The sequence below is a fragment of the Dendropsophus ebraccatus genome, chromosome 4 (assembly GCF_027789765.1).
Source record: "Dendropsophus ebraccatus isolate aDenEbr1 chromosome 4, aDenEbr1.pat, whole genome shotgun sequence".
Lineage (NCBI taxonomy): Eukaryota > Metazoa > Chordata > Amphibia > Anura > Hylidae > Dendropsophus > Dendropsophus ebraccatus.
In genome coordinates this window covers 107,790,456-107,815,812 of record NC_091457.1, presented here as the reverse complement: position 1 = coordinate 107,815,812, position 25,357 = coordinate 107,790,456, and the positions used below count along the sequence as shown (strand labels likewise).

Genomic DNA, 25,357 nt, shown 5'->3' with positions numbered 1-25,357 from the left:
TCATATGATAGTGCAGCAGCATTTTATGGGATATTTTGTGGCATAAGCTTTGTTCTCTTTTCCATAGACAAAGTAATAATATTCTGCGCCATTCCAGGTAAAATTTACTTTGGTAAGTGGCAGCCATTCAATGCTATGTCTCTGTGGGAAGAGGGAGGAAATATATTATGTCAGACATTAGTATAGCCCATGGGTCTCCAAACTGCGGCCCTCCAGCTGTTGCAAAACTACAACTCCCATCATGCCTGGACAGCTAAAGCTTTGGATTTGGCTGTCCAGGCATGATGGGAAATGTAGTTTTGCAACAGCTGGAGGGCCGCAGTTTGGAGACCCATGGTATAGCCATACATTGCCCCAGCTCTCCTGATGATATCACACACCTGTCTCAGTATTTTACTGAGTGCAAATTCACTGCGATGCTTGGAAATCACATTTTCAGATGCTTCATTGATAGATGGTTCAGGAGAATTGACGATGGGTGAAACCTGCAGATATATAATGTCATGTTCCGATGGTGAGGATGTGGAGAGTTTACATAATCTTAGCAAGATGGTGAATTTATATGGTAAAACGAAGTGCTGGTCCAACTGGTCAGAGTTCCTTTCTCAGATGGTTACCCCCATCCCCTTAAAGAACCAAACCTCTATATCTTACCATTTGCTGCTCATCAGAGAAGATGATGTCTCCCGTCACCTTCTTAAAACGTTTTGTTGGGAAATCTGATTTGTGGTCAGCAATAAACTCAAAATTATGGTTTTTCCTGTATAAAAACAAACAAACAAAACTTTGTATGCTTATAAGGGCATTGTTTAGTAGGCTTTTAGTTGACAAATCATAGCAGTGTGATGAAGATACAAACAGGGATGCCAACAGAATATTGGCAGGAAGGGAATCAAAGGCATGGCAAGTGGCTGTATTATAAAGGGACTAAATATAATCAAGAGACTATATATCATCAAGCCACCATAGAGTTCATGTATATAGTGCTGCCATATAGTGCACATGAATACCAGTATACATCAATAACACTACCACACTGTACAAATAATGTCACTATATACAGTACACAAATAACATGCTCTATACTCATTAGCAACAGTCCCCATTGACAGCAACATCAGAATGCCTACATAGTTCCATCATAACCAGAAGACATTATACTTGTGGTGGTGTAGGGCACAAGGAGATTTATTAGATACTGTATATGGCATTCTAGGCTAGTAAATGGAATTACTAATAGTTCCAAAAGTATGTGAAGATCGTTTTTATTCTTTATCTTCATTTAAAAATTCCATCCATAGAGATATAGCATTAGCATTGGTAATATCCCTGCTGCTGCCACCAGGGGGAGATCATAGCTCCTATTAAAAGTAATCTTGGTTTAGCTCTTTAAACTGCCTGTAAAATACAACCTGATTAAATTTTCAAATGTGCCCCTGTGTGATTTTTCAGATGCCGCAAGATTAATAAAAATATCTTCTGAAATGGGACACACTGTATGGCAAATACCAGGGAAGAGTAAAGGAAGGGAGGTCTGTAATTTAGCAATGGTTACACTGACTTCATCATATGCCAAGGAGAACAAACTATGGTACATGCAAGAAATTTAGGGGAGGAGAAATGTGAAGAGACCAGAAGGTGTCACTCAAGTCTAGAGAGGAGATTAGATTGCATTACTTCATTTTATATGCAAAAATGACTTGACAGGTTCCTTTAAAGGGGTATTTCTACTTTTCTAATTACTTTTCTACACATTTCTAATTAAGACATACTTAAAGTGTCACTGCTGTTATAACATTCAAAACCTTAATCAACAGTAGATGTGATATAAAGCAAGTTTGCAATTTACAATTATTATTTTTTTAGTTATCATGGAAAACACATAGCTTCCTGTTTTCTGACTTTTTTTCCCCCAAAGATGGTTCTGAACAGTTTTGTGTTTCCCAGGTCATCTGTGTGCTTCCCAGAGAGAAGGCAGTCATGACACTGATGGACACATTGAGCCGTGACTCTCTGTACTGGCCAGGACTTTACGTGTTTAGTCTCTTTTTTTTCCAACCAGCACAGGACTAAAAAGCTGCCTTCTGGAATTCTGAAATATAGCTTTGTTTTATTGCATGATAAAAAAAAATGAATGAATGTAAATTGCAAACTTGCTTTATATCACATCTACTGTTGAATTAGATTTTGAAAGATGTAATGACAGGTACACTTTAACCCCTTGATGACTTCCCTCCCCAGGACTGAAAAAGTAAAAAAATGTTTTTTGAAATATTTAAAAAAAAATGTTTCTTTTTTGAAGAGAAAACTTTATCTACAAAAAAGTTAAACACAATTGGTGTTGCTGCTATGAGAATGTCTAAACTATTTAAAGTGTGCCTGTAAAGGTTTATGTACAATGACTATGGGGAAGCAGTGTGGTCATTTTCTATATTACTTCCATTTTGAATTTGACACCTAAATACCTTAAAAGAGATGGTGTTGTCCCTACTTCCCACTTCTCGTATATGTGTATTAAGAGATGGAGTCTTATACTGTACCTTATATAGAGACTTTTAGGCTATGTTCTCACTATGGGAACATAGGAAAGAAAGGTGGGCATCTTGCTGTGATCACGGCTGTGATTAAAGATCATGATCATTATATGGAATCTGTGACCGAATTACTATCATCCATTCCAAGGGCTGCGACTTCCCTACCCTGAGCTGTATGAGAAGTCATTGCCTGGATTTCTGCAGAAAGTTAACCCCTGTTTGCAAGTTGTATCTGTGTCTCGACTGCTTAATCACCCCCCAACACCATAAACCAGTGTACGCTAGGGTCAAAGACCTTGTGTGGACCTCCATTGACAAAAGCCAGGGGGTAACACAGTAGGGATCTAGAAGGCCAGCAAGCCACAAAATCACACATAGTTTCCCAGTTCACTTAGCCTGAGGGAGTATTATCCCTGGCTGCCCTGACTACTCTACTTATCATCCCCCTGGGCACCACATTCACTTGTGGGGGAAACTTAAACTTTATTGAGACCATAAGGGAAGAATGAGATGTGTTTATGGCATTCTTCCTTGTGATGAATGATGCCACAGGCAGAGGGGCAACTAGGGAATGAATACAGCAACTGCTGTCTGACTATGTAATGGCCCACATACTGTATACACTGTATACACTATATGCTGTTTTCATTTCTTTATTTATATTGATTCACAACTGCAGCACATAATCTGTAGTATAAAATCTGCATTGTTTACAGTGCAGTGAACACAAGGACTGACCTTGTGACTGTTCCTTGCATACGTCTTATTATGCAATATCAGCAGTATTATAGAATACCTTTGTACTTAAAAATAAAGTATTAGCTCTGGCTTTGAAACAACAGACAATGGTAATATCATTATTATAGTTATACCATTTCACTGTCAGTTGAATGTACTTAAGAAGTCTTCCTTTGGCACTGCATGTTATACAGCGTTGGTAACCAGAACCACTACATCCCATACACCTGTATACAGAGAATGGTAAGCACAGTTATATCATCTGCAGTATATGTATTGGCGCACATGTATTATACCATAACATAGTTATCAGTGTAAGTCATTTGTTCCTGTGGAACAGTTTAGAAAATACATTTCAGGACTATGGGGGATATTTATGAAACTAATTGCGCCTGTTTTTAGTCTAATATATCTAGTTTGCGCTCAAAATAAATCTAATGAAATGAATTTATGAAGCTTTTATGAAGACTATCCAAATTAGATGCGACTTTTTGAATTAGATTTTTTGTTGTTAATTAGCTCGAAAGTTCGCCAGAATTCTGTTTTAGCTAAATTTATTAACTGTGCAATTTTTTTAAAAGTCGCATATATTGGCGCATCGCTACGTCTGCTCTGAACCAGGTGAATTTATTAGACTAATTAAAAGACCATTACTTTTAAGACACATTTACTATGCTATTAGACAATTTACATAAATTTGACTAAACACATTAGATTGGAAATTATGCCAAAACGCCTTTGACAAAATCGTGTTTTTAGATTTGTTAGTAAATATCCCCCCATGTTCCCACACAGTAATTTGCTCAGTGTTTTGGTCAGTATTTTGCAACCAATAGCAGGAGTGGATTGAAAACATAGAAAGGTTATGTCCCACACTGTTTAAATTGAGTGGATGTCAGCCACTTAATGACAAATAAATACTGTTATTTTAAAAGAACGGCCGTTGTTTTGAAATAATGGTAGTTATTTGCCATTAAATGGCAGCCATCCACTCAATTGTAACAGTGTGTGACATAACCTTTCTGTGTTTTCAATCCACTCCTGGTTTTGGTTGCAAAATACTGAGCAAAAATACTGTGTGGGAACATACCAATAATTTTATTTATGAATTTGTATTTCCCTGAAATGGTGCAGTGTATATGTGGAGTGTGCATGTATCTACTTATGTCTCAAAGCAGAGCTATATCCATTATGTCCAACTAGTTTGGTCTTTTACAGCATTATATGCTTAGCGGATATATCTCACCATTGACGTCCCATTCCACCGCAAGAGAAGCACCTCTGGTTCCCACTCCAGCCAGCTCCACCACAGTACATGCATCTGCTCTGTGTAGTAAACAAGGCAATTTTAGTACATTATGGTTACCAGGCTTAAATAGGCACTGTCAATGCTGTGCTGTACAGCTGCTACTGGGTCATCCTTTCTACCACATGCTAAAGAAAAGCATATAAACAGAGTGCAGACTGCCTTCTAAAAAGAAAGTGGTAAGTTTAATAAAATATATTCATAAACATAAAATTCTAAGTGTTTAGAATGTACCCGATTCGCTCTTGCTGTTTTTTCTGGGGTGAATAGTCTTAAAGGGCTACTCCGAGCTTGGGGGCTTTTTTTTTCTATGGCCAGGAAGGAGGTAGATAAGGCCAATGATGTCCTCTTACCTCCCTGGTTCCAGCGCCGTGTCCCGGATCGTGCCGCTCCTGCTCCGCGCTGCCTGGTCTCGTCCTGGTCTCGGCAGAGGCTTGAGACCTGACATTTCAAGTTCGCTCAGCCAGTCAGTAGCAGAGGTGGGATCCCGCATCTGCCACTGATTGGCTGAGCGGACTTGAAACGTCACGTCTCAAGCCCGCTGCAACGTGTGCTGATATACACACCACCTGGGAGTAAATCTGATTTTGTGTATTACGTTTAATCTACATAAAAGCAAAAGTTCCATCAGGTACATTGCTTTGGGTTTTTTACCTAAACGGATCGACTCCAGTGTGCGGTCCTTTTTTTGACCTTCTGCCCGGTTCCCACACATGGCGCTCGTCTATACCCTAGCACAGGCCAGGCATGGAACACTTGGAATAGACCCGCTGGTCCCCATTGTGACAATCAATGGAGCCGCATCACAGAGGGAAGGGGTTTTCGTCGCACCGGGGTCCGGCGGGCCCCATCATCATTAGCTTCATGCTGGCCAGTGCTCGGTAATAGATCGGCGTCGTGTGTGGGAAGTGGGTGACAGTTAAAAAAAAAACAGTGCCACCAGCATCCCTTTGCCGCCCTGATCCATTAAGGTAAAAAGTGATGTACAGTACATGATGGTCCATTCACTTTAAAATTACACAGGTATGCTTTAAAACTGTTCAAACAGTAGGAACACAACTCTCACTTCTGCACATAGCACTGGCTAAGCCCCGCCCCCACTTTCTGTGTTTGGTCTTAGTGTCTCTGCTGCCAGAGTTGGAATTCTCCTAACAGGCAGTGAACAGCAGTTTACATGGAAGAAAGACATCTTGAAGCCTTGACATTAGAGCTATTTTTTGGGGGGTAAATTGTCATTTTTGGGAAATATGTGACTTACATATATGTTAGGAATCCCATCGCTATCAAAACAGGGGAAGTTGTTTGAAATGGCTGTTTAAGTGGTCCTGAATACAGTTTATAAATCTCATTGGTTGATTTGTTTCTCACCTAATGAGAAGCTGTTTTTCCAGATTCACTTACCCGTCCAGTTCCAAAGCAGCTTATACATATGTTTCTGCCAAGACCGCCACATTGTGAACAGATCTGTGGAAATGAAAAGCTACAGGAGTTATGTTTGTTAATCAATCATGAGTTTGTGGATGGGATAAGAAACTGTGGGTGTTCCTTAACATCATCATTGTCATCCAAATACCTATTATTCACATTACTTTTAAGGAAGAAGAAATCAACTGAAAACAATCTTGCATGTTCTGATTACTGAGACATTCTTGTCCTATCCCTGAAAGGGATTTTCTGTCAGTCTTTAGTTAGTGTGTATGAAACACAGACCAGAGTTCCTGCTGCAGGAACTATACAGGCCTGGTATACAACTTTCTATTAAGAAACTGATGCCAGCAGACATGCTCTGCTAGAACGTGACTAAGGGGTAACTGGGCAATAGGGCAACCCTTGCCCACGCCAAGGATCTTAACCTCTGGACAGTTACCGCCTAGAAGCACAGGAAAAGAGAATGATCCACAGTAGAGCACAGATGCAAGTCAGCCGCTCTCTACTGACAATGCTCGACTATGTGGGAAAGGTTTCACTAGTTAACTTCACCCAAAGACTGGGACTCGTACTATCTCAAAGGGTGGTCTCCAAGACTGTGTAGGCAGAAGGCGGTCAGATAACAGATTTATCTTAACGTGAGTACGAGGATTATTCAATAGACAAGTATATTCTAAGCACATCCCGGCAGAGTACTATACTAATTGGGTGAGGGCTCCTATCTGGCCCCTGTCTACTATTCTACTCAACTTATACTTCTCATGTTATCTCTAGTCTCCTATTTGATATTTTTGTACTAAGTACTTAAAGCACTGTTGTATTTTAGTATTGCATTGAAGTATTTGTTTAAGTGGGACTCTGCTTCTCCCTGTCACCGAACCACTGTATCTGCACATTACACTAGTCCTAACCAAAGGTCCGGTGCCCTTGTGTCCAGGGGTGGGTATTACCACTTCTGGCCACCGTGACAAGTCTTCCCAAAACACTAGAGCCCACCAGCTGGTGCGATACCAGTCTCCAGTGCCCAGGGCCATGGCCCATGCTGTTTTATTATTGAGTTCAATGTGCAATGAGTGTACAGAAGGTCCTAGGCTCCAAAAAGTTCTTCAGAAAACAGGCAGGCTGCAGGCGAATATGCTACTACAATACCTACTTATGTTACAAATAAATAATTTCTAGTGCTATAAATAGTCTGACACTGCTCACTAGGATACCTTATGGTACATTTGCACGTATTCGTAGCATGTTTGATGCCTCGTGTTTTTAGTTGGCTTTACTCATGCATGTTTTTGTACTTCAAAAGACAAAACATGCAGTGAAAACACTGTAGGTGTGAATGAACCCGTGTGAGTGTACCCGTGTGAGTGTACCAGTGTGAGTGTACCCTTATGGTGAATGCTGCAGTTTAATTCTCTGAGGGTTTTGTATTTGTTTACAAATAAATTAGATTATTTATTAAGCCTCTTTACTAAGGAATGAAACACCTGACTTAGTGACTTTGAATTATTATTATTATTATTATTGTTTTACCTCAACTGAGGATGTGTGAGGTAGTGGTATGTAATACTCCGCTTTTTGAAACAGATTTGGAGGATTTGCTTGAAGATCCCAAGGGTTGGGAGGTGGACCATTGTCAGGACCATCCACTTCTTCACCTGTCCACAAACATGGAAAAATAGACGGAGAAGCTTTTTGTACACATTACAGTACAAATCTTTAGCTCACCTATACATAGTGCATTGTAACTCACCTTTATATAGCTAAATAGTACAATGTATGGGTATAAAAGCTCCATCCATTATTAACATTGGCTCTGTAGTCAGTACTCTACTATTTATGTAACATTTGGTGGAGCTTGTATAATATCTCAGGGGATCTTACATGACATAAATAAAAGCTTGTACAGTACTGGATATAAACGTATCAATGTGCCAGGCTACAAGGGGTATTTGTGAGCCAATCAGAAGCAAATCCAGGACTGTAATGCAATCAAAAAACTAAATATACATTTTATTATGAGGAAAACAAGTCTGTCAACAACATGATGGTGTCAACAACATTTTTGGGTTTACACTTTTTGCTTTTGGGGGTGAAATTACCAATTACCATTTTTAATGCTAAAACGTAGCTATATTGTATATATCTAAGTGAATGTCTACTAACATGGTTATATAATAGTTTTTAAAGGGAACCTGTCACTATAACAGACTTTTTAAGATAGGTCATCAGTGTAATCCCATACTACACCACGAATAAATGATCCCCCAAATGGCAAAAAATGGCTTTTCGGTGTATCACACGATCCCTTTCAAACTGTTCATAGTCTACCCAACCACCAATCCATAATATCTTCTTTCCACCGTCCTACCATGAATACATGAAGACATGAAACCAATAAACTTTTATGCTGGGTGGTGTTGGCCATAGTTTAAATAACTTTATCTTTAAATATGCAAAATATCCGATACATTGTGGCACAAACTTGTGGGTGGGGTCAGACAGTGTTATGCTGCGACTTCTGGAGTGCAATCTCCCTAACAACCCCCCTGCTTACCAGGCATTCTCACCGCCAAGCTGTTACTTTAAACAACACACAACTGAAGCAAAACCTCAATCTAAATGAGGGGGGGCAGGCAAACCGTCTGACCGATATCTGAGGAGACTGAGGTCTGAAGGAAAAGGCAGGCTGAACCTTACAAATGGTGTCATCAGTACACAAAACAGGCAGGAAGCCTGAACAGTAAGGCTTCATTCACACATCTATTGTTCTGTCCGCAATTACAGGCACACAATCGTGGACAGAACATAGGACCAATGGTATTCAATGGGTCACGATACGTACCACACAAAAAAAGGACCTGCTGTAATGTGGACCGCATTTTGAGTCCCGGATCTCTATGGTAATGAAGTGGGAATGTAGTGCTCCGTGCTTCACGAAGCACTACAGATGGACATTCATGGTGCGGGTCGCTGTCGTGGGCTGTACTAGGGGTGTGTGGATATAGCCTTACATGTCCAGTCAGTGGGCACTTTTCTTATGCAGTCAGGTGCCCTCTAGACGATAAGTTGCGTATACACCGCACAATCCTAGCTGGCTGAGCAGTATATTACATGCACTTTATTTCAGCCTCTAACTTTTGCACTTTTGAGAAACTGATGTGTAATACAAGCATGGTCTTGAGCATCACTCACCATAATATGGGTCAGATACCCATTTACATATCCTGATCTCTGTGAACGTGTCCAGACGATACTAGATATCAGACAGAAAAGACTGGTTAAGTCACAATTCTCAAGAAACCCTTTACTCTTGTGACAGAATGTATACCCTAAAAGTGCTGAATGGCTGGAGATCCTGGAGGAGCATCTGCTGGGCGGGTCCAGTGCTGTAATAACATTTCTTCCTGGCATATTCCAGCAGAGCTTGCCTTGCAACATCTTCTGAGATGAGGGATGTTCTGCAGAAAAGACATGTTACAATGCAGCAATGGGGACTCATCTTATCCAGTGCTTGCTATATAAACTAGACATTCTTCCAACATTATGACATCAGAATTTATTTTTGTAGAAACCATAGCAACCAATCACAGCTCAGCCTTTATATCTCATATTTCGCTGGTAAAATGAAAGCTGAGTTGTGATTGGTTACTATGGGCAACAAAGAGAATTATATTATAAGACAGCACAATATATCTCCTTCATTATGTGTGTGAGCCCTCCCTTTTTTAGATATATTTACACAGACACACATAGATATAAAGCTTCTGCAAATGTGAAATGGAGGAGAGTTATCAAGCCTTGTGCTAAGGAACAGCTGAGATGTTTACAATAGGAACCAATCAGATTGCTTCTTTCATTTTTGAAAAGTCTTTTGCTGAAAAAAATCTTACTATTTCCACAACTAGAGACCCTAGCAAAAGGTTCGTTAGGAATCATAGATTAATTAAACAGGATAAAAATACACCAGCATCTTACGGTATGGTGACTTCAACAGGAGCTGAAGGGAAATAAGGGAGGGGGCTCAAATTTGCCATCTGTAAATGAAAGATTTAGATCTTAAGCACAAAATATTAAATAATGCTTCACATTAAGGCTGCGTTCACACTACGTATATTTCAGTCAGTATATGTATATTTCAGTCAGTATTGCAAATAAAACCAAGAGTGGATTAAAAACACAGAAAGGATCTGTTCACATAATGTTGAAATTGAGTGGATTAAATGGCAAATATTTGCTGTTATTTTAGAACAACGGCTGTTATATTGAAATAACAGCAAATATTTGCCATTAAATGGCGGCCATCCACTCAATTACAACATTGTGTGAACAGATCCTTTCTGTGTTTTTAATCCACTCCTGGTTTTGGTTGCAATATGAGGACCACAATACTGACTGAAATATACGTAGTGTGAACCCAGCCTAAGGGTAATCTCATACTTTGCTATCAAATATGAAAAACAGTTTAACCACATTTGCAAAATTGTGACAAAGATTGAATGATCACAAGATGAGCAAATTTTCAATTACGGGTTTGCAGAATCCCAAATGCTTGCCATTTGACTCCCAGTGGCTGGAGAAGATTAATCCAGCCGTGGGCCACATCCGGCCCTTTATCTAGCTCTGACTGGCCTGCGTGAGATTGATAAGCCCAGAGTGTCAGCAGCACTATGAACATTACGTTTTGGGGCCCCATGAATCCTGTACGCCATACAGAGTGCTGCTGACACATTGTATGGTGTACGGGCGACTGCTCTCCCTGCCTGCCTGGCATGGACCTCCGGCGTTTGTACTCTCAGCTCACCGGTGCATGAGTGACGCCAAACCAGTTGAACATAAGGACAGCAGGCACCACTGGGTCACAGATGAAGGATGCTTGGAGCTCTGCTTACCGGGGGTGGGGCAGTGCTATTGTAGTGGCTGCAAGAGCCACCCTGAGAACTTAGTTAAGTATACAGTATTACTCTGACCATCTAAAACCATTTCACTCTCTCATGTGGGCACCATGGGAAAATGAATTGCCGGCCCCTGATCTACAGGGATTGAGACTACGGTTTATGGTCGTGTGACCCCTAATATGGCCAGAATTTCCATGTAACTCCAAACCCAAGAGTGAAAACTCATGAGCTTTTGGCTGCTACTGTTCTAGAACAGGCTTTTTGCAAATTCAACTGCATTTTCAACCAGGCAGGTTCCCAGGGAGTATCTCTTTTTTTCATAAATCATAATTACCTTGCATTAAGTCTTCATATTTGGGGCGGTCAGTTCCCTGAGATTCATCATCCTTGAACGTGATGTCCACAGCATGGACTGAGGGAAACAAAATGGTGGAAACTATTGATGACAGCGGCAATTAACAGCATGGAGACACAGCCCCTCCAAGGCTCTACAGAATTGCCCAGGTCTGCCAAACCACCACTGAAGGATTACACCATCCAATTATATAAGTGCCAGTAACTGATTTACACTTTCATTGTAAGAGTGCCAGTAACTGAGTGGGTTACATCGTTCGAAGCCAGTGATGAGAAACTATATAGAAACCTCATTGTACTATAGGACCCTTTGGCTTCAGGCCTGGCTTAGTCAATCCAGTAGCTAAGAGGGCTACTCTAGAATTGCCAGGAAAGCTATCAGGAGTCAAGCAGTGTAAAGTAACTCTTTATAGTGTGGTAGAGTGAATGAAGTGAATGCCTAGCTTTAAAAAGCAGTACATTTTAGTTAAAAGTTAATTCTGCAAATGCACGCTGTTCGCTAAGGTTCACCAACTTGGTGAGCATGAAGTAAACTTGTAAATTTTGCAAAATTTTGTGCAAAAACTTATGCCAAAACAAAGGCATACAGTATAAATTCACCTCTATTTTGCACCATGGTGTAGTAATATTCATAATTACCATGTGTTAAGTCTTCATATTTGAGATACTCATTCACCTGACAGTCCTCATCCGTGAGGGTTATTACACTGACTGGAACACCTAGAGCATAGGACTCTGCAGAACCTAAAAAGAAAGTACATTTATTGTGATTGACATTATTGCCTCAGGTCAATATCGGTAAGAACAGCCCCCATCCCCCATTTGGAGCTCTAGGCTGTGTTCACACAAATTATTTCCATCAGTATTTTGGTCAGTCTTTTTTCAACCAGGAGTGGACTAAAAACACAATAAACAATGCAAATATTTCCATTATAATTTTGCCCTGTTAGTTCCACTTCTAATTTTGGTTGAAGAAGACTAACGGAAATGCTGTGTGAACATAGCCTCAATCAGCAGTCAACACCACATATTAGACCATATCATCATTGAGCAGCAACCCAGCTTTCTCAGTCTCAGCAGCAGTCTTGGATTATATTTGCATTGATCTGTAACCAAGCTTTTCTAGTTGCAGCATCTCTCATATACAGCATCCCAGGGGAAGGAAGTAACAGTCATCACTGATTATAACATTCTTCTTTTCTTCTCAGCACATCCAGTATTGTATTTTCACTTGGTGGTCAGTGGGAAGCAGATCCTGACAATCATTTAACCATCAGGTACATTGCTTTTTAGCAATCTTTTTAAACCGCGCCCCCTTCCTGTGCACTGTGCTGGTCTATTCCAGGGCACTGGCCCGGCCTGAAGCACTGGAAGAGGGCCCACCCGCCCCTAGTGTGACAAAAGCCCCTCCCCTCTGTGACGCGGCTTGATTCTAATGAGGCCGCGTCAAAAAGATGAAAGGGTTTTGTCACACTGGGGGTGGACAGACCCGCCTCCATTGCTTTAGGTTGGTACCGGGCCGCAGTTCAAAAAAAGGAGATGTACCTGATGGTATATGTATTAGCCAGCTGCCTTTGAGCCCAGAGCCACGCTGCTTTGGGTGCCAGGAAAAGCTGGATGCAGTCCTGGGAAATTGCGAGAAGTTTCCCAGGAATGAATCAAGCTTTTCCAGGCACCCAGAGCGGGGCAGCACAGAATTTAAAGGCAGCAGGCTGACAAGCCGATGGCCAAGCCTAGCGAAGCGCTTCGATAATACTGTAAATTTGCTCATCCCTATTAATGAGGCTATTCGGTGCATCAAGCACAGTAATCTGCTCCTCAATGCACCAATATGGTCGCCTGCCTGCTCTTCCAGCAACACTGCCTTATGAATACTGAATAATAATTAATAATAATAATAATAATAATAATAATAATAATAATAATAATAATGATAATAATGAACTTATCAATAAGGAAAACACGCTGCAACTGCAATACAGGGAGAACAGGACTCCAGGGATACAAGGCAACAGTGCTAATCACTGAGCAAAAAGTACAATGCACACATATCACTTCTGCGTACTTCAAATACCTGGGAGATGCTAATAGGTCTTGTTAAGGAAACTAAAATCATATTAATATCAGTTACAATATAACATAAAAACATAAAAAAATACATTATACTCACCTACCCCAATTACAGCAGCTGCTGTTTGGCCGTCATATAGTTTGTGTTGTCATTGTTTTTTTCTGGCTGTGAGACTAGTTTTCTTAGCAGCAACTCCTGCTTAGCCTATCACTGGCTGCAGCAATGTTCTCCATGAGTCAGTGTAGTTCTTGCTGAGACAACTTGATACAGAACCAGGAAGAAGTGGTGACTAGTGAAGATGGTGGAATGGCAGCTGTGGGGATTGGGGTAGGTGAGTAAACGTGCTTCAAGCTGTATATAAAAGAATGCATGGGACAAAAATGCAAGGGAAATTTCTTTAAGGCATCCCTTTCTTTAAGTCATTACTCATAATTACCATGTGTGAAGTCTTCACATTTTGGACAATCATTCCCCTCAGGGTTTTCATCCTTGAAGGTTATGTCACTTATTGAAGCAGGGGATCCTGCAGGGTGGAGCTCAGAACCTAAAGAAGAAGTGATATAAACCAACATTGTGGATTTATAAGAAAGAATCTTTAAAATAAAGTATTGTTATTAATAAGTAAAGGCCCTACTCCACGGAATGATTATCCGTATTCGGCCAATATCGGCTGCTACGGACGATAATTGTCCCGTGGAATAGAGTGCAACGATCAGCCGACATCATTCATATTGGCTGATCGTTGCAGTCGCTTGTTTTTCAACATGTTGAAAAACAAGCGACTGATACAGCAACAATCTGCTGCCGTCGCTCCGTTGAATAGGAACATCGGCAGCAGACGCTGCTATATCCTATGGGCTGCCCGGGCAGCCCCCCCCCCCCCCCCCCCGCAGGTCCCCGACGCCCCTCCCGCACTCACCCGCTTGCTGCTGCCGCGTTGAATAGCGGCTACAGCGAGCGGGGAACGAGGAGCAAACGAGCGCCGAGAGCGCTTGTTTGCTCCTCAAAACGACCCGTGAAATAGGGCTTTTAGTCTCCTACTTTTCTAGTGTCTCAAAGGTATGCTGAGAAACATGGCCAGGCTCACCATCAGTCCTGTGGGCATGGGTAGGTGATGCCGGAAACTGTTTCAAGTTAAACAAATCTCTTCTAGTTTGTTACAATGTATCAATATAGGTAAAATGAATCAGTCTGAAGTCTAGGCTGTTTAGGTTTGTATATCTTGCCTATATTTCTAACATACCCACAATTTTGAGAAATATAAGGTTAGTATGGATTTGTGCTTATATGGTTCCCTGCAGCACAGTATAGAGCCACCATGCAGCTCCCCGAGGCCAGCAGCTGCGGCTACGGCGGTAGCTTTATAAAGGTGAAAAAGAAGTTTTATTATACTGCCCAAGGCGAGAAGAGGGTAGGCAACTGGGTGGGGAACAGCTCTCTACCTGTCAGCGTGCAGTATAGGGATGATTGACAAACAGACAGGCCACTAACGGGTGGTACAGCAGGTAGCCCTGGGGAGCTGCACAGTAGCTCTATACTGTGATGCAGGGAGCCACAATTGTGCTTGTTCTTTTTAAATGACTATGCATAAATAAGAATTTCCCTTCTCATTGACAGCAAGTAGAGATCTTGGGAATGATGGTAGGTACCATATATTACTATAACTGGACTTCATGTACATCAAATAGGATAGCAATGCTGCATTCACACAAAGTAGTTTTGTATTTGGTCCTTACATTGGTCAGTATTTTTGTCAGTATTTTTAACAAACATCAGGAAAAATTATAGCAAAAAGGGTTTGTTTGCTTTTTTACCCTATTTTGGGTATTTTACCCACTCCTGGTTTTGGTAAAAAATTTAACACAAAATGAGGAATAAAAATGAGTTCCAAATAGTGAAAAAAATACTGTGTATGCCCAGCCTTAAAAACTGTTCTACCATCTTCCATGGAATTGCTTAATCATTTGGGATCAATTGCTCTTGGTCACCCATTCTCCAGGGGAGACAGACATTTCTGATGATATCTATTTACCCTTTGAGGTACAGTACCGAATATATACCCTATCTGCATTTTTGTTAAATACAGGTGTCCAAAATATATGGGTGATGATTTTGGGGCTCTACACAGCAGCATGTGTCTCATTCATGAAGGTTTGAGAGCAAATACCTCAATGTGGTTTTGCTCTCTGCCTGTCAGTGTGATCGGTGATCGACACGAAAAGCAACTCCTAACAGGCTGCTTTTCCTATTAATCACCCCCACAGAGCGCGCTGACAGGTAGAGAGACGTGACTAGTCACAGCCCAGATAACTAGTTCCAGGCTCCCCCCCTGTCATACGCACCCTAATAAAAGATTGAGTTCCTACAGCTAAAGGTACCACAGACCGCATAGAACACATGGTAAGGCAACGGTTTACCCCATCTATAGAACACGACATGGAGAGAGAGGAGCGGCCGCACACCCCACATATGGCTGACACTAGTGCTGCTAGGCCTATTTTAAAAACCGTCAGAGTGTCAGTATATAATTTGATCAAACCATAATAGCCCTATGTACCACGTGCAGGTCCCCTGGTTTACACGGGTCCCTACGCTAACTCCACACCGTGTCGGTCAGTGACCGCCATCCCCACAAAGCATGCACGTGCAAGGAAGGGAGGCGATGGAATGGCCCTGCAACCCCAATATCACAGGACCAAACCCAAAGTGCCCCCCCAAAACCCGTCCAGCACCACTGGCGGGGAAGGCTGCCCCCAAACAACACAAGTATGAATGTGGTATTGCACTCACCAAATGCTGCTGCAAACAGAATGGGAAAGACATAAGGTACTGACATGTGAGCACAGGCATATCTTGCCAATTTGGGTCATGTGGGTCTTAAGGGGGAGTGCCAGCTGCTCAGAGAAGGGAGAACTGTAAAACACGACATGGAGACAGAGGAGCGGCTGCACATCCCACATATGGCTGACACTAGTGCTGCTAGGCCTATTTTAAAAACAGTCCGGGTGTCGGTATATATTTTGATCAAACCATAATAGCCCCATGTACCACGAGCAGGTCCCCTGGTTCACACGGGTCTCTACGCTTACTCCACACCATGTCGGTCAGCGACCGCCATCCCCGCAAAGCGTGCACGTGCAGGGAAGGGAGGCCATGGAATGGCCTGGAACCCCAATGTCACAGGACCAAACCCAAAGTGCCCCCCCAAAACCCGATCTACCCCATCTATAGGCCGCTGTGAGTAGCTTTAGAAGGAAATTCCTAGTGATTGTTTCACTTAATGAATAAAGAAACATTCCCTAAAATACATACATTATATAATAATTATCATCAATAACAACAACAATAATAATAATAATAATAATAGTAGTAGTAGTAGAAGTGATACAAAACCTATTTCATCCATGAATACAGCATCTATTCCAAGATCCGCAGGTTGCAGACTATAATATCCTGATATATATGGTATGGTATATGGTATATTGGGAGTTGCAGACTCTTAGTTCTGGCTTCAGCTCCAGTGCATGTGACCAGTTTATGTTACCTCCTTTTGTGGAATGGACTTAGATAGATGCAATGTAACACTGTGTAGTCTGACGGTTGCACCACTCATATGCAATAATGGTAGTGGTAGGAAGTGAAAAAACTCTAGAGTAACATATTAAGGGAACAGAATTAGTTTGTTATGCCATAAGTATTGAGTAGTCTTTCCAAAGAAAGTGGGGACCCAGATCTTGATTATGTATATGGAGGCCAAGTTCACATGGCGTATGAGACTGGTCGTTCTGTGACTGCAGTATCGGCCGAATGCTCTTCATTTCTATTGAATTGGGATGCAGTTGCACCCATGTGCACCCACATGCCAACTCACTGTTGCACGTAATGGAGCGTGCGGCCGGTGCCACATTCTCCATTGTGTAAACTGACATGTCTGTGTGGCCACTATTTAATGACATGTTAGTTTTTTTGTGTGGCCGGATAGAATCCTGGCTTGAGCGTATATTATGTGTATACGCTCCAGCTGGGATTCCATTCATTCGATTACAACATATGTTTTGCATAAATCACAGCCGTTGTTGCAAATTGCAACAACGGCTGTGATTTATGAAAACATACGTTGTGTAAACATGGCCGGATAGTGTATATAAGATGGCGGTAAGGAGACTACTACTTCTTATAAAGGGGTTAACAGAACTCTATAACATGTATTAGCACAAGCATTTAATACCAGAAAGAATCATACCATTGCAGATACTGGATGCATTTTTTTTTTTACCAAAACATACATCAGGGTGCAGAGATCCAGCTCACGTTAAGGGTAAGCTAGCAATCTGCTTGTGTAATATAAATATATGGTTTCTTGCTCTGTAGTAATTGTAGCCTCATACTTGTAGGTTATTTGCTCTATGTAGTAGCAAATGTATATACTTTTGAGTGATGACAGACGCATATGATGTTTTGGGGAGATTAATAGCTGTCTTCACGCATGTAGAGGGCAGTTATTTGTTATCATGTTAGTATTTGCTTGCTTACCTGCTTTTGAGCATCCCTGTAGTTGTGGGATTGACCTTAAAAAATTCATAAAGTGAATACTGTATATTTAATTGTTATCATGCATTAATACAATATATTATTTTTTGTGGTATTAGGACTCTAGATTATGGATTAATAACATTGTGTTATGTACAGTTATGTTAGAAATATCCACTTCTCTGATTTACATACCTAATACACGTTTCAGTGCATGTGTTCAAATGTGTTCATAAATATGTTAGTGGTTCTATGGTTTCTGATTCGGTTGTGTCATTTAGGATATTGACATAAGTGCTTGTGTAACGCAGGATATCAGGATTGTGCTTCGGGCTGATGGTATGTCACAAGCAGAAACAGGAACATTGAACTGTATCAGTTACACAGGAGGTCATGGAAGAAGAGATGATATGGTTACTAGAGATGAGCGAATAGTGAAATATTCGATTCAAATAGCCCCCGATATTCGACTATTCAATCGAATATCAAATCCCATTATAGTCTATGGGAGAAAAATCCTTGGGACCTGGAAGTCAAGATTCAACAAATTGGGGTTCATTAAGTCCAAGACATCTTTAGAAGGTGATGCAAACACTTCTGGAATGCATCTGGGAAAGCAGGGAAGCAGTATTACAGGAATCGTTATTACCGGGGTTAGCGATCCCCGGCAATAATGCCGATTCCTGTAATAGTTAATATTTAATTAATAAAACAAAGTTTCGTTGTAAAAATGTTATTTTCGTTGTTCAATAGCTTAATTAAAACAAATCCATGCTTTTGCAATTAAATATACTGTTAATAAAAAAATAAATATATAAATAAAAATGTATATTTATTTACAGTATATTTAATTGCAAAAGTATGTATTCGTTTTAATTAAGCTATTGAACAACGAAAATAACTTTATTAGAACAGAAATGTGTTTTATTAATTAAATATTAATTACTACAGGAAGCTCTATTGCTGGCAATACCTATTGCCGGTAATACAGCTAAATGTACTAATTAATACTTTAATTAAAACAGCAAATGTTTCTTCTAATGATGCTATTTTTTTTTATCACAATAGCAACATTAGAAGAAACATTTAGATTCATATGTCTGCTCAGCCAATCAGCTGAACAGACATATAAATCTAAATGTTTCTTCTAATGTTGCAATTGCATCCCCCTTAACCGTTTGGGTGCCATACTGAACAATCTGGCCCCCAGGGGGTTAAGTAAGGTTCCCCTGCACTACACCCATCCCTTGCTGGGATGGGTGTAGTGCAGGGGGGGGGAGAGTTTCTACTCACCCTCTGATGTCTTCTATCATCTATGTTCTCTTTTCTATCTTCTCTCATCGCCGGTCCCTGAACAACGCAAATAACTTTTTTAGAACGAAACTTTGTTTTATTAATTAAATATTAATCATTACAGGAATTGACATTATTGCCCGGGATCGCTAACCCCGGTAATACCGTGCCCTGTAATACTGATTCCCTGCTTTCCCAGGGAACAGTAAACTTTATTTAAAAAGGCAAAATAATTGTTTAGCTGTTTTGGTAAAGGTAATTTAGATTCAAATATTCAATCACATATTCGATCGAACTCGAATCTTTCGAATACTGCAGTATTTGATTGAATATCTATTTGATCGAATACTATTCGCTCATCTCGAATGGTTACATGGCACATTATAGTAATTGATAAAATGAATCCTAAACCAGAAAGCCACAGCTTACAGACCACTGCTCTAGGGTTTGCTTGGAGTTGTAGTTCCACCAAATATGAGAATAGCAGCTTCCTTATCATTACAGCCTGAGTGACTACATTAACTATATAGATACACTCAGTGACATAGATGACACAGAGGCTTCACATGACTGCTGTGGATCCTCAATGTTTTTTTCCTACTTATTGTGATAGTGTCACAATAGATACCAATAGGGGGAGCTCAATACATAGAGATTCTCACATCTCTTACTGAATTCATTACTAGCTCTTCAAATTTAACAAACAAAAAAAGGAGGTCATTTGTCCTTCCAAGTAAATAACGGGAATGTCTATATGCTTCATAACAACTATTCCCCATACCCGCCAGGAATTTAAACACACACACACAGTGAGTAACTTTAATGCTGGATACTGGTGGGCCACAGCAATTTATTTTAATTTAACTATAACGTTAACACCAACTGGCACATTGTACCCAAGAAATCAGAAGGTTGGATAGCAAGGGGTATGCCACACCCGACTCCGACCTTGCAAGTCCGCCTGCTACCCCACACTTCTTCACATAACATTTTCCGCCTGCTGTGACTTCACATAACAAGGGAGGGAAGGCGGGCAAAACGGTCCGGTGCTGCTCTGTGGACTTAAGGCTGATGACGCAGCAGCGCCAGTTTTCACAAAGGGGAGGGCTCACAATCTGCCTTCTTATTGGCTATAATGCCTGGGAAGCCTCCACATAGGCTAAAACAGAAACAGAAAAAAATGGGGGTGGGGGTGGGAGAGAGGATGCACAAGCAAGGACATAACAACAAACATTAACCCTTTCCTGGCTTAATACTGTATTCTATATATAAGGAGGTACCACATATACAGTCTCTGCGCACCCTCCATACTCAGTGGATGTGGATCCCACAGTGAGTTACAGGATTTTTTTTGTCCTGATATACAATTCACTAAAGACAGATTTGAACACCTTGGTGTACAGAGGAGAACAACATTTCTGCACCATCATCAAATTTCTCCACAAGAGCCCATTTATTCGCATAGCGGAAGATGGTTAGAGAGTGAAACCTGAGGTCTATTTCTCAGAAAGCAGAACAATTCCATGAGAGGGGTTTTCTTAGTTGATTACTTAAAAATACAGAGGAAGTTCAGGACTTCAACCGAGAAGATCTATTAAAAGAAAATATAGAAGAATATTAGTACAAAGAACCCATTTGTGTCCCAATATAATGGCCTGGATAAACAGTGAGAATTATACATCAACATTGACGTATTTTAGAGAAAGGGTTCCCTGATATTAAAGAATTTAAAGACAGACCTCAGTTATTATATAGGAGGGCTAAGAATTTGAAAGACTTCTTTCAAATACAAACAAAAAAACACCCTATGTGAGGATTGTGCAGTAGCCTGGTGTGAACTGGGCCTGGTGTTTGCTTTTGTGTGCCACACCTGATTGCTTCTTAGCTTCCGGCAATGCAGGAGTTAAGCTGAGAAGCTTTTGGACTTGATATTGCACCTGTGTTGTCTCTGTGATTGACGGGTTTTTCTGCCTGTCTGTAACCTGGAAGATTAGAGCGCCGGTCCAATGGGGATCTGGACCGGGCTCTTGGTCAGCATAAAACAAAGCTGAGTCCCAGCGCTGGCTATTAGGTTAATAACCTGGTCCTAGCTCCCCCCTGTCTATTCCTGTGTTTTCCATCCTGACTCCCTTTGCTTGCTTGTCGGTTACCTGACCTCTGGCTTTGACTGTACACTATCCGATACTTGTTTTTGTACTGCCCTCCGTGTAGGGAATGTCATCGTGGTTGTCCGCGGCTGCCTAGGGCCCTGTGAGGCAAGTACTGTAGGTATGGACAGTTGGTGGGTTCAGTTTCAGGGCTCACTGTCGTGTAATGTCCCTACCTACCCCGTCCTGACACCCTATTTAATAAATACTGGGATCCAGTGTCGGACTGGAGTGCCTTGGGCCCACCAGGGGAAATCATTCTTGGGGCCACCCTTCAGCCACCGCACTTATCTATGGTAACATTAATAAGGGTCCAGTAACACGGCGTGATATGGGGCAGTGTAGGGCTGCAAACGATTGCTAATCAGCAGGGCAGAAATATATAGAGATGTGCGGCCTACAGCAATGATTTTCATAGCCACACAAAAGATCAAATCAGCTGACTATCGGGCATTTGCTCACTTGTCAGCTGATCTCTTACACTTTTACATGGGGCTTCCTAGGAGCGCTTGTTACTGATAATTGGCCTGTGTAATTGGGCTATAAGACAATTTTTTTTGCATGATAACACTGTATACTTAGATACAAAAGTCATACAGCTACCAATGACACCAGTATATAAAGAGCAAATATCCCCACACATATTACCGCCATACTTTTACTGACCAGATCTTGTATACTGAGACTGATATTACCAATAATACCACTATATAGGAGGGAAATATTATCACCATACATATTACCGCCATACTGTTACTGACCAAATCCTGTATACCAATATTACCAATAATACCAGTATATAGTACAAGGGGGAAATTGTAACGCCACACCACAACCAATACCATCACTATATTGTTACTGACCAAATCCAGTATACTAAGACCAATAAAGCACAGTACAGGATTACAAGCAACAAATACCACCACATACTGACTAACACCACCACATACTGACTAATACCATCAGATACTGACTAACACCACCACTGCTACTGACTAATACCACCACATACGAACACCATCACATACTGACTAACACCACCACATACTGACTAACACCACTGCTGCTATTGAATAAGATTCACTGTACACAGATCATTATCCCCTCATCCAGTCATATAGAGGTGGACACAGCTCTACACAGGTTCTGTACACCATATACATTACAGTGCAAATATATCAGGTGACTCACAGGGGACGTCTTTTCTGATCAGAGTTCTTCCCTTTTCATGTTCTCCTTCTGCTCTGGGCCGTTATGAGAACTTCTATGAGCCAGGAATCCACTGAATCTGCCAAAGAGACTCCTCACTCTGTCACCATCCTCATCTCTCTACACATTGCACATCTGTATTGGCCCCTGTACACCCTCATTTAGTAGGTAGCCCTGACTCTCTCTCTCTTTCTCTCTCTTTATATATATATATATATATATATATATATATATATATATATATATCCCTTATAGTATATGGTCCCCTCTGTGTAGACACCTTATAGATGGTCTTTTGTTCAGTCCTCCATATAGATAGCCCCATGTGCATCTCCTATAGTAGACAGACCCCCACTGTGTAGTCCCTTTACAGTAGATGACAACCTCTGTGCATCCCCTATACAAGGGGTAGGGAACCTCCAGCTGTTGCAAAACTATAACTCCCATTGTGTCTGGACAGCCAAAGCTAAAGCTGTAGTTTTGCAACAGCTGGAAAGCCAAGGTTCGCTATCCCTGCCCTATAGTATATTGCCCCCTCTGTGTAGTCCCCTTATAGATGACCCCTCTATGTAGTCCACTATAGTAGATCCCCCCTCTGTGCATGCCCTATTGTATACACCCCATCCATGTGTAGTGCCCCTTATAGATGACCCCTCTATGTAGTCCCTTATAGTAGATGCGCCCTCCTCTGTGCATGTCCTATTGTACAGTATACGCCTCTCCATGTAGTGCCCCTCATAGATGGCCTCCCCTGTGTTGTCCCCATTATAGATGCAAAAGAACACTGCAGAGACACCATCACGTGTCTCGAGGTCAGTGAACTAGCCAGACCTTCCTCCGGGAAGGAACAACCAAGCCAAGGAATGTCCCCAATCAAGGAAACCACCTCAGCAAGGTATCTATCCACAGACAGCTGTTTGAGGGTTTTTGCCCCTCATCAGTGTGGAGTAGGTGTCTGGCTAGTGGAAGCAATGACTAGTAAGTGCATGCAAAAGGATGCTGGTTGACCTCAGGGAGATCAACCAAAACATCGCAGAGACACCATGACATGTCTCAATGTCAGTGTATTCTAGAACATTGCCCCCTGGGAAATCAAATATGCAAAAGAAAACTGCAGAGACACCATCACGTGTCTCGACGTAAGTGAACTAGCCAGACCTTCCTCCGGGAAGGAACAACCAAGCCAAGGAATGTCTCCAATCAAGGAAACCACCAAAGCAAGGTATCCATCCACAGACAGCTGTTGCGGGGTTTTGACCGGAGGAAGGTCTGGCTAGTTCACTGACGTCGAGACACGTGATGGTGTCTCTGCAGTGTTCTTTTGCATATTTGATTTCCCAGGGGGCAATGTTCTAGAATACACTGACGTTGAGACATGTGATGGTGTCTCTGCGGTGTTTTGGTTGATCTCCCTGAGGTCAACCGCGTCCTTTTGTCCCCATTATAGATGGCCTCCCCTGTGTTGTCCTCATTATAGATGGCCTCCCCTGAGTTGTCCCAATTATAGATGGCCTCCCCTGTGTTGTTCCCAATATAGATGGCCTCCCCTGTGTTATCCCCCTTATAAATGGCACCCCGTATTGTCCATTCACCATATGTATAGCCCCCTCATGTTGTCCTTCTTCAATATATATCTCCCCCTTATGTTGTCCATCCCCCCATATAGCTCCCTCATGTTGTCCATTCCCCCCATATAGCCCCCTTATGCTGTCCATCCCCCTATAGCCCCCTCATGTTGTCCATCCCGCCCCTTATCTTGTCCATCCCCCCATATAGCTCCCTCATGTTGTCCATTCCCCCCATATAGCCCCCTTATGCTGTCCATCCCCCTATAGCCCCCTCATGTTGTCCATCCCGCCCCTTATCTTGTCCATCCCCCTATATAGCTCCCTCATGTTGTCCATTCCCCCATATAGCCCCCTTATGTTGTCCATCCCTCCATATAGCCCCCTTATGTTGTCCATTCCCCCGATATAGCCCCCTCAAGTTGTTCATTCCCCCCATATAGCCCCCACATGTTGTCCATTCCCCCATATAGCTTCCTCATGTTGTCCATTCCCCCATATAGCTCCCTCATGTTGTCCATCCCCCCATGTTGTTTATCCCCCCTATAGCCCCCCTTATGTTGTCCATCCCCCATATAGCCCCCCTATGTTGTCCATCCCCCCTATAGCCCCCCTTATGTTGTCCATCCCCCTCTAGCCCCCTCATGTTGTCCATTCCCCCATATAGCCCCCTTATTTTGTCCATTCCCCCCATATAGCTCGCCTATGTGGTCCATCCCGCCATATAGCCCCCTCATGTTGTCCATTCCCCCCATATAGCTCCCTCATGTTGTCCATTCCCCCATATAGCCCCCTCATGTTGTCCATCCCCCCTATGTTGTCCATCCCCCTTATGTTGTCCATCCCCCTATAGCCCCCTCATGTTGTCCATTCCCCCTATAGCCCCCTCATGTTGTCCATTCCCCCATATAGCCCCCTCATGTTGTCCATTCCCCCATATAGCCCCCTCATGTTGTCCATTCCCCCTATAGCCCCCTCATGTTGTCCATTCCCCCATATAGCCCCCTCATGTTGTCCATTCCCCCATATAGCCCCCTCATGTTGTCCATCCCCCCCATATAGCTCCCTCATGTTGTCCATTCTCCCTATAGCCCCCTCATGTTGTCCATCCCCCTATAGCCCTCAGTGCTGTCCCCCTATGATAAAAAAAACAAAACCAAAACACAACTCACCTGTCAACACGCTCCCCGTCATGGGTCTCTTCTCCCCTCTTCCCTAACAGATGAGCAGCTCCTGGTCCCGGTCAGCGCCATCACCACTGAGCTCTGTGCACGCTGCAGCGGCTGG

The 25,357-nt window shown here is 42.0% G+C and overlaps 1 protein-coding gene across 1 annotated transcript; it reads right to left on the bottom strand.

Annotated features, from left to right (window-relative positions):
• LOC138789315 (protein SSUH2 homolog) lies at window positions 1-25,264 on the bottom strand. The gene is made up of 14 exons (XM_069967917.1): window positions 25,243-25,264; window positions 13,763-13,870; window positions 11,895-11,999; window positions 11,236-11,313; window positions 9,982-10,003; window positions 9,335-9,464; window positions 9,199-9,259; window positions 7,537-7,661; window positions 5,980-6,042; window positions 4,519-4,598; window positions 3,407-3,499; window positions 655-760; window positions 381-485; window positions 1-141 (listed from the first exon to the last, which is right to left on the bottom strand). The coding sequence occupies exons 1-14, from the start codon at window positions 25,262-25,264 to the stop codon at window positions 1-3; spliced, it is 1,239 nt and encodes a 412-aa protein (XP_069824018.1).
• Window positions 25,265-25,357: the final 93 nt, after the last annotated feature.

Excerpts from the sequence above, each read along its gene's own strand:
- LOC138789315 (XM_069967917.1), bottom strand. The coding sequence starts at position 25,264 with ATGACGGGGAGCGTGTTGACAG. Across the intron at positions 13,871-25,242 it reads GACGGGGAGCGTGTTGACAG|GTTCTGAGCTCCACCCTGCA; the intron begins GTGAGTTGTGTT and ends CTTCTTCTTTAG. Across the intron at positions 7,662-9,198 it reads GGTATCTGACCCATATTATG|GTGAAGAAGTGGATGGTCCT; the intron begins GTGAGTGATGCT and ends GTTTGTGGACAG.